At 34.9% G+C, this 15,117-nt stretch overlaps 2 protein-coding genes across 3 annotated transcripts; one reads left to right on the top strand and one right to left on the bottom strand.

Moving 5' to 3' along the window:
* Nucleotides 1-749: 749 nt before the first annotated feature.
* Nucleotides 750-1,918, bottom strand: LOC106440543 (B3 domain-containing protein REM9-like). The gene is made up of 3 exons (XM_013882241.3): nucleotides 1,385-1,918; nucleotides 1,020-1,314; nucleotides 750-928 (listed from the first exon to the last, which is right to left on the bottom strand). The coding sequence occupies exons 1-3, from the start codon at nucleotides 1,787-1,789 to the stop codon at nucleotides 900-902; spliced, it is 729 nt and encodes a 242-aa protein (XP_013737695.2). The 5' UTR covers nucleotides 1,790-1,918; the 3' UTR covers nucleotides 750-899.
* A 10,760-nt stretch (nucleotides 1,919-12,678) lies between these two features.
* On the top strand, nucleotides 12,679-14,223 carry LOC125606295 (methionine adenosyltransferase 2 subunit beta-like). 2 transcript variants are annotated; one of them, XM_048775343.1, is made up of 6 exons: nucleotides 12,679-12,925; nucleotides 13,035-13,200; nucleotides 13,293-13,480; nucleotides 13,556-13,682; nucleotides 13,753-13,883; nucleotides 13,970-14,223. In XM_048775343.1, exons 1-6 carry the CDS (start codon nucleotides 12,704-12,706, stop codon nucleotides 14,111-14,113), a joined length of 978 nt encoding a protein of 325 aa, XP_048631300.1. In that variant the 5' UTR covers nucleotides 12,679-12,703; the 3' UTR covers nucleotides 14,114-14,223. The 2 variants fall into 2 exon arrangements, with proteins under 2 accessions (XP_048631300.1, XP_048631299.1); XM_048775342.1 differs by having other exon boundaries at nucleotides 12,686-12,925; nucleotides 12,999-13,200.
* Nucleotides 14,224-15,117: the final 894 nt, after the last annotated feature.

The following is a 15,117-nucleotide window of genomic DNA, read 5'->3' as shown; positions in this document are numbered from 1 at the left end:
CAAAAGAAAAGTCAAAATAAGTACGTATATTACGTCCAGAAAGGACAAAGCGTCTAAATTTTTAGACTCTATAAAATCAAGAATGGCTATTAAGAAATCTTATTAACAATTAAAACTCGTTTTCTGTGTAGGAGACGTATCACTTTCAAATCACGTCTCTAGTATGCATACCGATAAACAATTTGTCTTTCGAGTCAACAAGGTTCTGCCTTTAATATGCATGCCTCTAAGTGTAAAACGCTCACTAATCAATCACTATTACATCTAATAATAGAAAGAAGATATTGTTAGCTTTACAAATATATCGATTTGAATATTCAGAATACGAACGGCTTTATTTCAACAAACAAGCATGAATCTTAAGAGCATGAGCATTGGTGAACTCCACTTTGGGGTTCACCAAATTTTTTTAATATTTTTTTGTGGACCCATGAACAGTTATGAACCCGAATTTGTAGTTTTCTGCATTAGTGAACCCGAAGAAAAAGTTCATAGGAATAAAATAATAATATTTTTTTAAAAAAAAAAAATTAAAATTATTCAGAATACATGAATAAAATATTAAAATATATTATAAAATTTATGAAAACATTTTATTTAACCTATGTTTTAGTTTTAGAGTTTAAGTTTTGGTTTGTGTTTTCAAATGTAGAAAAGCTATGTTTTAAAATTTTATGTTGTTTCTTAACTTAAATTCAATTCATAGATACATTTTGTTCGATGATCAGTCTACGCATTCAACAAAGGAATTAAGTTCGAGAATGTTTAACTTAGGATAAAAGTTCACATAGAAAAACCATTCAAGTTTTACAAACCGAAATACATAAGTTGATAAGTTGCTAATGAAACAAAAAGAAACAAGTTAAGATGATAGAGAGGAAAGACCGCAAAAGAGCCATCTAATTTCGTGAGGTAGAAGCAATGCTACCTGTAGAAGAAGAGAACACAAGTTAAAGCATAAGCAAAGTAGTAACATTGAAGATATAGACAACACAAACAAGTCAAATGAGAAGACATACCATCGATTCTGCTGAAGTGCTTGATCAGTAGTTCAGTACACTCCTTCCTTTCCGGACATACACACAGTAATGGAGTTGTCGTCCCGTCTCCAACCACGTTGAACACAAACAAATCTCCGTTGGTGCATCTGTTATCACGACAGAACTTTCTCCACCCTCTGCTGATGTAATATGCGCCGTCTGATTCGCTAAATCCGAAGCGCGCAGTCCATGACTTTCCCTCCTTGTTGACAAGTTTGACCTCTTTGCATTGTTGGTTCAAAGCACCACACCTCATAGCTTCCACAGGAAGAAACTACAAACACATACATAACATCAGCCAAGAAGCAGTACTAGAAACAAACAAATAACTAAATTTTACGAACCATTTTGTCGTCCTTTTGATTTGTAGGAGTAACCTCAGCCAAGAAGCAGTAGTCGTATGAGAAAGTAGGAGCATCATCCGCGTGAGGATGTGTATACTGAATCTCACAACAGCTAGGACCAAAAGGAGTCACATGAAAGACCATGTCTCCTTCGTGTTTGAAGATGACAATGTCACCGATTCGAAGATCATGTGCTTCGGTGAACTCTTTCCAACCTTTCGTGAGTGTCCTGCCTTCTCGGATCACCTCCCAAATTTGATCTGAAGCGTCCGCTCTTAGCTTCCACGGTTTATTGATCTCAGCCCCTTGTATGTGTTTTGAGTAGAAGTCAAGTGGTATTGCGACGCCACTTTGAAAACCAGGAAGAAGAGGCTTGAAGAAATGAGGTTCTCGGGGAGTTTCCATCTGCAACAATCGAGTTTTAAACAAACCGTGAACCCTCAATCGCAATTATTAGCACACATTAACGACAGATTATTAGCACACATTACCACAATTGAACTCCCATATCGATTAAGAACCCTAAATAAAAAACCCCAAATCGATTTTAAATCACACAAATCGCAAATCCCTTTCGAACATTCAGAGAAACGAACCCTACATGAAACGACCATGACGATTTACAGCAATTATTCGAAACCCAGACTTCGATTTACATCCCTAACGCGAAAGCCCCAATTTTGAATTGAAATCCGAGAAAACGGTTTCGAGTTTCCACCACAAAATCGAACCAATTCAACCCTCAATCTACTCGATACTCACCTGAGCAAGTGGAGAAGACACTCCGTCGTCGATTAGAACGAGAAAACCTCCGGGAGACGAAGTCGCACGAAATATCGCCTCTCAGAAAAAAAACCCTAGCTTTTTGGTGGAGAAGAACAAATGAGGCGATACACGTCGAACCCCAACTTTCCTCCTCCTCTACGCGCTTTCGTTCAGCAAATCAACACCCGACGCGTGGCTTGAACCCGCTTCATACGGTATCACTCGCAAGGCCCGGTTCATCAAAACGAACCCATTTTTTATTTTCTTTTATTCATCGGTCCCTTAGAACTCGAGCCCATGAACCTAACTAAAACCCCTACTGCGCATGGTCTTAAGTTCTTAACAGTTAACACTGAGCAAGTCTGTCAAAATCGGAAAGCAATAAATTGGAAGTATTGGACCGTCCCTCTTTTGAATTACACTGAACTCATGGATTAGATGTCACATTGGGGAGGCAGAAAATCGATTTATAGTATATAGACAGTAGAAGCCTGAAGAGACATATCATGACTGAAGGGAGAGGATCAAAATTAAAAAGGAAAAAAAGAGAGAAAAGTTAGAAAACATGCATCATGATAACATCAACGTTCCAATGTTCTCTCGACCAAAACTTCAGAGCTCATATGCAACCACAAAGTAATAAAAATAATAATGCGTAAAGAGATAGAACATGTGAAAATATGGGCACAGTGGGAACTGGGAACAAGAGTGCAACAATCATGCATTATCCACAAATCAAAACCCTGAACTATCAACCAATTGACAACACAAAACATATGATAATCAAATCTGCAACCTGGCTGAATGGTAAAAAGGAATATATAACACCTTAAGGTCTCAATGACTTATTATTGAAGTTGGAAAGATGGAAACGGGACATGAGAGAGTCAAGAAACCACAGCTTCTTGAAGACGCAGCACAACACTGAAACCACTGATCAGTCTACGTAAAAACTAAATAAAAAACTGCAATTCTACTACTAGCCAGCATTTCAAACCTTCTAGGCTTTTGTCTATATGTAGTTGAAACTTGAAAATTAAGAAATATAATAAACCCAAAGCTTATGACTTAATACACCTAACAGAAAAAACCTTATTGGCAATAAATTGCCTGATCGATATGTGGCGGAATCTGCTTGATCTCAGTTCCAAGCTCTTGCTCAATCCGGTAACTACAAGAAAAATGTAAAGAGTAAGGTTAAGCAATGCGTAGGCAACATGAGTTAAAAACAAGTTAAAGAGACATATATACAGGTTAAAGCGATCCTCGTAGGTGATAAGATTCACAGCTAAACCAAGATGGCCAAACCGTCCTGATCGACCAACCTGAAAACAATTATGTCCAAACTTCAACAAGAACCATAAAAAAAAAAAACAAGTACTCACTTTGTGTCCAGGGGTCTTGGAACCCATTGTTGTTGTTGCTGTTGGTCTTGACGCGGCTGTGACGTGGCTTGCTGAAACTGTTGTTGGTGATTCTGGTGCCAGTAACCGCCCGGCCTGGACGTATTGTGGCTGACGCTGCTGCCTGTTGATAACCCGGCCGGGACTGGAAATTAGGGTTAGGGTTAAAGGCACCACGGCCAGCGCCAATCCCCTTTCCTCCTCGGTTGTTGTTGTTGTTGTTCATCATCACAGATTCTTCTTATCGATAGCTAAAAAGCTAACTCTGCCTAACTCTGAATTTGTACAGCAATAATAAAGAAGAACGTCTAGGGTTTCCTAAGGTAACACAAAAACCTACTGCAGTGTCCAGATGTGGACAAAATCGCGATTCAATTTCACAAAAGAAAAACTATTGCTGAGAAATGTAGAGTTTGTAGAACACAAAATTGGGATTAGTCAAAGGATTTTGGAAAGAGGTCAGACGCGAGAAGAGAAAAACCAAAGAAAGGGATATTTATAAGTATTGAGAAGAAGGTTCTGTCTGCCTGCCTTGAGAGACAGACAACCCTCTTTCGGTGACTTGGTCGGATTTCTTTCTTTGGCATCCAGTTAGGGCTGGTGGGAGAGCTACACAACCGCGGCCTTGGGCTTCAATTCTCCAACGGACCTTTCACTTTTTCTCTCTCTCTCTCTTTAAGCAGACAACGCATAGAGAGTTATCATTTTTTTTTAACCACAAAGAGAGTTATCATTTATGTAATACTAAAATTAATTGAAAAGAAAAGTTTTGTAACAAATGATGGAATGGACAACAAGACCACCAAAAATTCTATAATAGACCCCTTATTTTTTCTCTTTTACAAATAGATTAAAAATAAATTAAAATTAAGATCGTAAAACCTGAAGACTTAAATATATTTACTTAACCAAAATAAATAAATAAATAAATAAATATATATATATATATATATATATTTGAGCGGGCTTTGTGGTCTAGTGGTAGTGGACGGGCCTTGGATGTAAATACATTCCAGTGATATATTTACTAAGTCACATTATTCTGCTTACCATCACTACAAGAAAACAGCGACATACTGAGGGAAAATATCGTCGGTATGTCGTCGGAATAACGCTATTCCGACGACATACCGACGAAAAAAGTCCTCGGAAATAACTCCTCGGAATTTCATTTTTCCTCGGAAATTCCTCGGAAATTTCCGACGGAATTCCGAGGAAACGAATTTCCGAGGAAATTCCGAGGACCACATGTTCGTCGGAATTTCCTCGGAATATTCCGAGGAAGATGTCGTCGGAATATCCCGAGGGATACACTTCCTCGGAATATTTCCAAAATTAAAAAAAAAAAATATAAATTTATTTTTTTAAATTGAAATTCGAAAATATAAAATTAAAATTGAAATAGAAAATATATTTAAAATACAAAAAAAATAAAATAGTTTTTATAAATAAAAAAAAAATGTTTTATAAATACAAAATTAGTTATAATAAATATAAATATTTTTATAAATATGAAATCATCTTTTTATAAATACAAAATAGTTTTTATAAATACAAAAAAAACTAAAATAGTTTTTATAAATAAAAAAAGTTTTATAAATACAAAATTAGTTATACTAAATATAAATATTTTTATAAATATGAAATCATCTTTTTATAAATACAAAATAGTTTTTATAAATACAAAAAATAATAAAATAGTGTTTATAAATCAAAAAAATGTTTTATAAATACAAAATTAGTTTTAATAAATATAAATATTTTTATAAATATGAAATCATCTTTTTATAAATACAAAATAGTTTTTATAAATACAAAAAATAATAAAATAGTGTTTATAATAAAAAAAATGTTTTATAAATACAAAATTAGTTTTAATAAATATAAAATAGTATAAAAATTAAAAAAATAGTTTAAATAAATCACAAAAACAGTTAATAATTACAAAAAATAGTTTTAAAAATATTTAAAATGTTAAATAATTACAAAAAATAGTTTTCATAATATTAAAAATGTTTAATAAATATAGAAATTTATATTTTTATATAAAATACATAAAACGTTTTATAACCACAAAAAAATGATTTTAAATATTATATATATGATTTTTAATCTTAAAAAAGTTTTATAGATTTTAAAAATGTTTAATAAATATATAAATGAATTTAAAATGCAAAAAATAGATTTTATATACAAAAAACGTTTTCAATATATATATATAATTACAAATTCGATTTTTATAACCACAAAATTAATAAAAACTAAAAAAAAAAAATTCAAATCAAGTGATACAAATCAAATCTACCATTCACCCTAACAAAATCTATAAATCTACCATTCACCCTAACAAAATCTATAAATCTCATTCCAAAATCATCAAATCTACTTAAAAACCATACAAATCTAACCTAAAAGAGTGGGATAGGGTTCATACATGAGGATTAGGGTGGAAATCGCGAGGGAGAAGAGAGAAAGCGCCGCAAATCGCAAGGGAGAAGAGAGGAGTCGACGAAATCGCAGGAGAAAGAGAGATTGCGGCGGAGAGAAATGGGGAAGAAGGTCGGGCTCGACCTAATAAAATGAGGGGTCCGACGGAAATTATCCGTCGGAATTTCCTCGGAAATATTTACTATATCCGTCGGAATTTCCTCGGAAATCATTAATTCAATTTTCGCGAAATATTTGGCGGCTTGGTTTACCCGGTTAAATGAAAATATTTCGAGGAACCAGGGTTTGGGGTTTCAAAACATCGATTATTTTCGCCGTATTTCATTTCTTATACAATTATAATGCATACCATTGAGGATTCTTTGTATAGATGATCATAAACCATGAAATAACAAAATTTCAAAAATAATTGTAAGTATTCTCTTTACCGTTTGTTAAAGTGTATAAGTGTTTCTCTTATGTTGTGTGGTTTTCGTTCATGCAATCGTAAAAGTGTTTGTTATTGGGTAAAACACCAAAGTTTGACTTCATAATCTGGTTAAGACACTTAATGAAGGTTATATACGTGTTATTCAATCCGTAAAACGTTGTTTTCGGTTTAAAACCCCAAGTTCCTCGGAATTTCCTCGGAATTTTCCGAGGGAATTCCGAGGAAAACTCTATCGTCGTCGGAATTTCCTCGGAAAATTCCGAGGAAATTCCGAGGAAAAGGAATGTATAATCAAATCCCTAAATCGACAAGATCTATTCCGAGGAAATTCCGAGGAAAACCTTTCTGCCCTCGGAATTTCCTCGAAATTTTTAAAATCCCCCCAACGGCTCTCTAACGTCTATAATATTTCCTCGGAATTCATCGGTTTTTTCCTAGGAATACTATTTTCCTCGGTATTCCGTCGGAATATTCCGACGAACTGAATTTTCCTCGGTATTCCGTCGGAATATTCCGACGAACTGAATTTTCCTCGGAATTCCGTCGGTATATTCCGAGGAAATTCCGAGGAAGCCAAATTTTGTGTTTCCTCGGAATTGCCTCGGAAATTCCTCGGTATATTCCGAGGAATTCATTTTCCGTCGGAACGTCCGTCAGAATACCGCTGTTTTCTTGTAGTGCATGATTGCGGATACGTCCGTATGAAAATCTGGGAGAGGGCATGTCGTGGATTGCACCTCCCATCCAGAAGTTAAGTATGTGTCTTTAATAGATCCGGATTTAACCTTTTTCTTTAACAAAAGAAATAATATTTACTAACAGTGTAGTAATAGCATTGTACTAACACTATAGTAAAAAAAAAAAGAGAAAAAAATACGCGACCTAACTTGTGTTATAAAAAAAAATTACTAACACTGTAGTTATAGCATAATTAACTTGTTTAAAAAAAAACACATGTCAAAAAATTACTAACACTGTCAGTGGGTTGCACCTCCCATGTCATTATTATTCAAACTCAAAACGCGACTTAACTTCAACTTATCTTCTTCTTTTTTCTTTTTAATTTTCTTCTCAACTAGTGCTCTTTCACTTTAAAACAAAATAAAAAAAAAATCATCAACCATCCACCAATTTTCTCTTTTTTTATCCCAAATCGATAGACCTATAGTTGTATTTAATCAATTATGTCTTTTCCAGAATCAAATTTCATCTTTTACGTACAAGATTTAAAATAAAAAATAATGCATAGTATTACTAGTACAACTAATACAACTCCAATTAATATGTACACTTTGAAAGTGTACATATTGCCTTTTATATGATGTACAACTCCAATTAATTTTAGATTGGAAAAAATGTCATTTAAATCATCAATTTTCAAATTTGGTTGAAAAATATGAACTTTTTTGTAGATCATTTAAAGCCACAACTTATCTTTACTAGCCGTTTTAACTTCTAGTCATTTTAAGACCTCGTTAAAATGGCTAAAAGATTGAGTTAGTGGGGTTAATCTCTGTTAAATTCAAATGATATCGCTTTTTGAATTTGTTTTTAAAATTGTTCCTCAAGGGAATCAAACCCGTGACCAAAGCTACACTTGTTGCAAAGCTAAACCAGTAGGCCACTTACAATTCTATTAATTTGTATAAGTACTAATAGTTAATATTATTAAACTTCTAAATCATCTTCTCACAGTCTAAATCCCTAATTCGTTTCTGAATCTAATAAATCCAAAATTGTTTCTTTTCAAAACCAAAATCTAATTGTGTCAGTATATTATCACTCATACAAAACAGAGTCACGCCTCTTAAAATTGAGTCTTCCTTTTCATACATATATATCAACAACTAAACCGAAGACTTAGATATATGTATCTCGTGTACCACCTAAAGAAAGTCTTCAGCTCTGTTTTGACGGGAGTATATCAACCTATAGATGAATGGAGACACTGATGAGCTCCAAGATATGTCCCATAGACTCAACCCAAGACTACTACCTTGCCACGACAATCTTCAAAATAACATATAATTTTTAGATTTGAAATAATTTAAGAATTTAGGTTGGGAGAAAATGAAGTTTAATAATATTAACTATTAGTATTCATACAAGTTAACATAATTGTAAGTGGTCTAGTGGTTTAGTTTTATAAAAATGTATGTAGTTTTGGCAACGAGTTCGCTTACTTTGAGGAATAAGTGTTTTTCAAAATTTCAAAACAACTATGCATTTAACAGAGATTAAAGACGAAGATTAACCCAGCTAACTATTTTAATGACGTCTTAAAAATGGCTTAGTCAAAATATGTTCGAAGTTAAAACAGTTAGTCAAAATAATTTGAGGCTTTAAATAGTTCGAGAAAATTCATGTTTTTAAACAAACTAGGATCGTGTCCGCGCTACGCGCGGATATTGGATGAAGTTAAAATTTGTATATGATTATAGTTGTGGCTGTTTCTGGTTGTTGTTAAAATAGATTTAAAGTAATTATAAGAATGAATATATGACACTAAGTTTTTTAAGATTGATTGTTCATTTTTTTATGCGAATATAGTTGGAAGTCAATCGATAGAGATGTAAAAGTAGAGGGGAGTTGATATTTTTGGTTGTGTAAAGTGGTTTTCTGTAGTAATGGAAATTAAATTAACGTGTTGAAAATTAAAAATATGTAAAAGAACTTCGTAATTGAGATATTGTTTAGCATTATGGTGTTTTGAATTTGAACATAATCTTTTAAAAGTGTGTTTAGGTCTTTCATTAATAAACTAATTAGAAATTTTATGAATTACATGGAAAAAAGGCCCGTTGAAAAAAACTTATGAACGAAAAACCAGATAAATTGATCGAGAATTTAATACTAAGGTTTTGTTGTGTTACTTTCAAAGTATAACCTACCAGATCAAACTATCTCTACCCTTAATTTTGCACTTAATAGTTAAGATGTTCTGTCCGAATTTTAGACAAATGATTTCTTGGATTCCAAAGAGGGGTGATTGGGTTCGTATGTGTTCGAGAATTCTATAAACGCACAGTAAAGTTGTAATTTTGATTTACCTCCAGCAGGTGGAGGATCATTGTGGTTTGATTTGACCACCATGTTGAGGAAAACGACCCTTTGACGAAAGAAATAATTAGAAAATGAGTCAGCGAAAGAGAGAGATCTTGAAATGTGGAAATCCACTGATTGAGTAACTTACACGTAATAGTTGTATCCGCCTTTCTTCTCGTTGCAAATTTCTGAGTGGAAGATGATGTGAATGTTATGTGGAGCTGAGGTTGTTAACCGGTTTGTATCAAATATGCAATGTTACTGAATTTATTCGTATATTTTGTTGATTTGTATTGATGAGACAAAAGATTTTTTTGAACTTTCAGTGATTGCCGCCGGTGATTGTGGCAGGAGATGTGCTACTTGCCTTTCTGATATTATTGTCTATCGAGAAGAACATTTAGGTATTATAATCTATTGAAGATTTTTATATTTAATGTGATACGTTTAAAATATGAAAATTTTGTGTGAATTAAAATAATTAGTTACAGTCATCAAATTGAAGCGAGAGAAAAAAAAACAAACAATCTGACAATAAGAGTTCATAATTGTCTTTGTTCATTACTCTTTGTCTCTGTTTTAAGAAGAAAAGTTACAAAACAACATAATAGATTTTGAATTGCATAACCAAGATTCTGGTGCAAGAACAAACCACTATATTTTTTAAACAGACTTGATAGCTGTCTTTAATCTTTTTTTTTTTAGAAATTTAATTTTTAAATAAAAATTAGGAGCTATATTAGTCTACATTTTGATTCGTGCTTCAAAAGCACGAATTTTTCGGTTAATACAAATGTGATACGAATAGTATTTTTGATTATGATTTATATTATTAAGTTATTATATAAATTTATTTTTAAAATAATATATATAATTTGTCAATTCTTTTATTTTAAATTTTGTGTGTACATTCTTATCTCACAACATCATCTTTATATTTTTATGCATTATATAAAAGTTAAATTTGTTGGCATATGTTAGACTAATTTAAAAATATATATTTGCAGGGGTTACAAAATATATAGAATATAAATGTAGTTTCTAAATGTAATTAGATTTCTTTATGTTGGACATGTTCCTAACTTGATAGTATTGACTTGAATTAGTAAAACAAATAGAGATTTTTATATAGAAGCTTAACATGGTTCATTTGCACGTTATAAATGAGTCCAAGACATATTTATGTACACTTATGTGCATGCAGTATCATAATATTCCAAGACATATTGCCATAAGTCAGGCCTCGATAGTTTTTTTCTTCTAGCTTTACGTGTGAACACGACATATCAGCCCCTGAGTCACCTGGATGGGCTGAAGAAATGCATTGTATTGGATGATGTGAAAGTACATGCTAATTTACTGCAACACACTCAATTTCATTCACACAACATAAATTCTAACTACGATTTAAAAATGCTACTATTTTCGCACCACCTTGTTTCCGACTGTTTTGTTATGATCCATTTCTGCAAATGGATAAACTTTATTGGATTAATTAAGAATTACCGCTGCAACTGAAAATTTTGTCTTGATCTCCATCGCTGATTTGGATGTCTTCACTTGGGAGCGTTGCTGCTTTGAGCTCCTCCAACTGATCTAAGATCAAACGTCTTTATTTTATTGAAGCTATCAATCATCTTTGGAGGCGTTAAGCAACCAAAGGTAGAACAGTTGAGTCTATGTTTTCGTACGTTTATTTTTTTTTGGAAGAAGAGCCACCACCATCACCACCACCTGCTTCACACTCCGCTACATCTTCGTTATCAGCTTTTGATCCTTCATCAGTCGCGTTCGAAACATAGGATGCCTTTGTCTTCTTCTTCATCTAGTGCATATCAACACATGCCTCCTCCTTTATTTTGCTGCTTCCTGCTTCTTTCATCGCCTTGTCTTCCACCCACAGAGGCTTCGTGGAAGCTTCAGCATCAGCGGTTGGTGCTTTGGAGAGGTCATTGAAGAAATTCTGTGGAGGAGGTTCAGAACTCTGCTCTGCTGCTGGTCTCTGAGAAGTTGTTGGATGAAGAAAGTTCTTAAAGTCATCAATCACTTTAGCGCTTCTATCACCTCCTCCTTCTAGATTGTGATTCTCAGAGGAGGTTCCAGCATTGTTACCTTTACCTTTCCCTCCACCACATGAGAGACCCAAGCTGAGCTCAAGCCCATTATCATCATCCATTTTTTTTGTTTCACACTATCCTAAACAGCTCAACAGATCGTTACAACATCCCCTGTCATCTGAGAAAAATCATTAGTCACAAAAAAGGAACCCAATCATCACTTTCCCTTTTTAAAAATTTATAACCAAAAAAAGGAAACATACAAAAAGGTGTAAACTTTTCGATCTGTTTACGGAAAAAAAAACTCTGAAGACTCTGGTAATGATTAATAGCACTACAATAAGCAGAAGATCTGTCAGGTAATGATGTTCGGTAATATTATCATAAACCTCTTGAATCACTCCAAAGTACGAGACTTTGGAGTTTGGAATCATCATAGATTAGTACCCAGAACCCTTACTACAGAGCTGGAGAGCCAAGTCAGCTTAACTTAGAGCCATTTCAATCACAAAGAAACTCAGAAATCTTAAATTGAGTCAGAGAGTGAACAAAAGTAAAACCTGAAACAATGACGATCAGAAGAAAAGAAAAAACCCTAGCAGCTTCGCGGCGTCGCTTTGTGTCTACGTTTCCATACGTCTATGTGCCATTGCTTTTTTCTCCATCTTCTAACGATTATGATGTGGAGGGTCTGTAGGGATCTTGAATGGAGGATTTATGGGAGCACATTGAAGTACCAGCACTCACATCCGAGGCGTTATACGGGAGGAGCTGGGGGAGAGGAAGAGAATCAATGAAGGGATGAGACGGCGATTAGGGTTAGGTGGAGAAGGAGCCATATGTTTAGAACACGGGATTGTGCGACATCACTGTCAAGAGAAACTCGGGATTGGGCTGCAAGATGGGTCAAATGGGCTCTGAAGGTCACTAATTTTTTTTAATTTCAAGCCCAGTCCAAAATGACCTGGCACTTTGATTGGTCATGATTATTTTGACCATGTGGATAGCCTTATGAAGCTCAAATTTAGCTTCTTTTATATAGTGGGATGATTTTTTCTGTATTTTAAATTTAAGTCCATTTTTTTTTTTACTGAACAGTGATGAAGAGGTAAAAAAAATTGAGTTACATAAGAAAACAAACGTGGGTGGGAGAGTAGCCGGAGAAGAAAGAATGGAGAAGAAGAAGACGAAAGTGGTGGTTGTGGGAGGAACGGGCTACTTGGGCCAGCATCTTCTTCAAGCTTTCGCCGAAGATCGTTACGACGTCGCTTTCACTCATCACTCTTGTCCCCTTCCAGGCCTCTTGCTCGACGCTTTCCCACATTTCCCATCGTTTCATGTCGATCTCAAAACCGGTCTTGGCTTCCATTCCATCTCCCACCACTTTGGTCAGGTTCGTCGAATCAACTATCCTTTCTTTCGCCGGATCTCTTCCCAGATTCAAAGAACTAATGTTTGTGTGTTAGAGACTCTCTGGTCTGAAATCGACAATTTGTTTCCAGCCCGACGTGGTCGTGAATTGTGCAGCTCTCTCTGTTCCTCGAGTCTGTGAGCAAGATCCAGATTCAGCTCTCTCCATCAACGTCCCTTCTTCCCTTGTTAACTGGTTATCTTCATCTTTTCAGACAAAACACAAAACCCTGTTGATTCATCTCTCTACTGATCAAGGTTTACAAGTCATACATATATAGAGAGAGAGATTTTATCACACACACCCATTTCTTTCTTTCTTTTTTATTTGATTGGATCTCAAATATCAGTTTATGAAGGTGTCAAGTCTTTCTACAAGGAAGAAGACGAGACTCTCGCGGTCAACGTTTATGGCAAATCAAAAGTTGCAGCAGAGCTTCTCATCAGAGATAAATGTCAAAACTTTGTTATATTGAGGAGTAGTATCATCTTTGGTCCTCAAACTCTTTCACCACTCCCTAAGATTCTCCCAGTTCAGGTTTCTTTCCGACACAAACATTATCAAAGTTAGATCTCATTTCTGAGTATATTGAATTGACTTTTTTTTATATAGTGGATGGATAGTGTCTTACAGAAGGGAGACACGGTTGATTTCTTCCACGATGAGTATCGTTGTCCCATTTATGTTACGGATCTCGTTATCATTATCTTGAGGTTGATTGACAGATGGGTTCTCTCAGGTATATTCTTTCTTTTGAGTCATCATAGTTCGGTAATAAAATGTAACATGTTGTTGTTGCCTTCCTTCAGATGATAAACAGATGCGGCTTGTTTTGAATGCTGGTGGACCGGACAGACTCTCTCGTGTTCAAATGGCGGAAGTGGTTGCACAAGTCAGAGGACACGATCTTTCCTTGATTAAACATGTTTCTGCTTCATCGGTAATATGATGTTTTCACTCTCGCTTGTAGAAGAATATTGTAGAGCAGTCACTTGTTAATGGGGGTGAACTGTTTTGCTTAACTAGGTTGATCGAGGAGTGGTGTCACCAGCAGATATATCAATGGACATAACTAAACTCATTCAGACACTTGACATCTCCCCAACTTCGTTCAAAGACGGTGTTAGATTAACGCTTCAGTCTGAATCTCGTTCCCATATCCTCTCGTAACATTGTTCCTTTCTGTCTTCCTTACCTACCGCTGCTTCTTTCTACTACATAAATTTCGGTTATGATAAAACCAAATCTAATCACAATACTAAAAGGCAGATATTTTCCAATTCTAGCCTGTCCTGTCCTCGTAGGACTATTAATTCTAGCCAATCATATAGTTTCATCTCTCCACGTCACCACCGAATGTTGGATCATCGAATTGGACATTGTTTGTGGGCCAATCATATATTGTTTTCGGCCTGTCTGATCTGTATATTTCTAAGCGTTACCGTCGACAGTATTTTAAGTTTGTGGGTCCCACATTTATGTCCAGTTTAGTTATTAAGTTTGATTCGGTTATTAAATTTAGTATTGTGATATGATTTAATTTTGATACATGATTTTGGTCCAAGTCTCAAAAAGGCCGAGTTAGCTATAATTCCATTGGTACAGTTTGTATATATGGCCTAGCAGCTCTAACGTTTTATGAGTTTGCGACCAAACTCTGCCGTTTCATAGATTAGGTTTTCATTCTTCTTCTTCTTCTTCGACCCTTCAACGCCGTCTCTGTTTTTTCATGTGTCTGCAAAAAAACATCTATTTCTCGACTCTTAACCTCCCAACTTTGTTTATATCCATATTTTTGGCTTCATTCAACGTATTCCTCCTTAATTTGACAATGAATGTTTTTCTCCAGTAAAGCCATTAACAATCTCGAACTCTCCGTCTCCCTTCCCAGTCAATGAAAACCGTAAATTCACCTCAAATTCTATAAATTGGAGATAGCTGAGAGTCTGATGAATCTCCACATATTCTCTCAGTTTCTCTTCTATCTCAAACTTAGAAACCTGATTGAAAATGTCTGTCTGATGCGATTGTTGTTCAAACACCAATCAACCTTTGAGAGCGAAACATGAAGAAGAATGGCCCGATGAGATCCGGCGGCTGAGCCATGTCCCGATGGTTCTCCCGGTCCCACCATACCTGTGAGTTGTTGGCGATGGAGAAGAGAAGTATCGCTA

The sequence above is a fragment of the Brassica napus genome, unplaced genomic scaffold (genome assembly GCF_020379485.1).
Source record: "Brassica napus cultivar Da-Ae unplaced genomic scaffold, Da-Ae ScsIHWf_834;HRSCAF=1189, whole genome shotgun sequence".
Lineage (NCBI taxonomy): Eukaryota > Viridiplantae > Streptophyta > Magnoliopsida > Brassicales > Brassicaceae > Brassica > Brassica napus.
The sequence above is the reverse complement of the archived record's forward strand: the minus strand, read 5'-3'. Positions and strand labels throughout refer to the sequence as shown.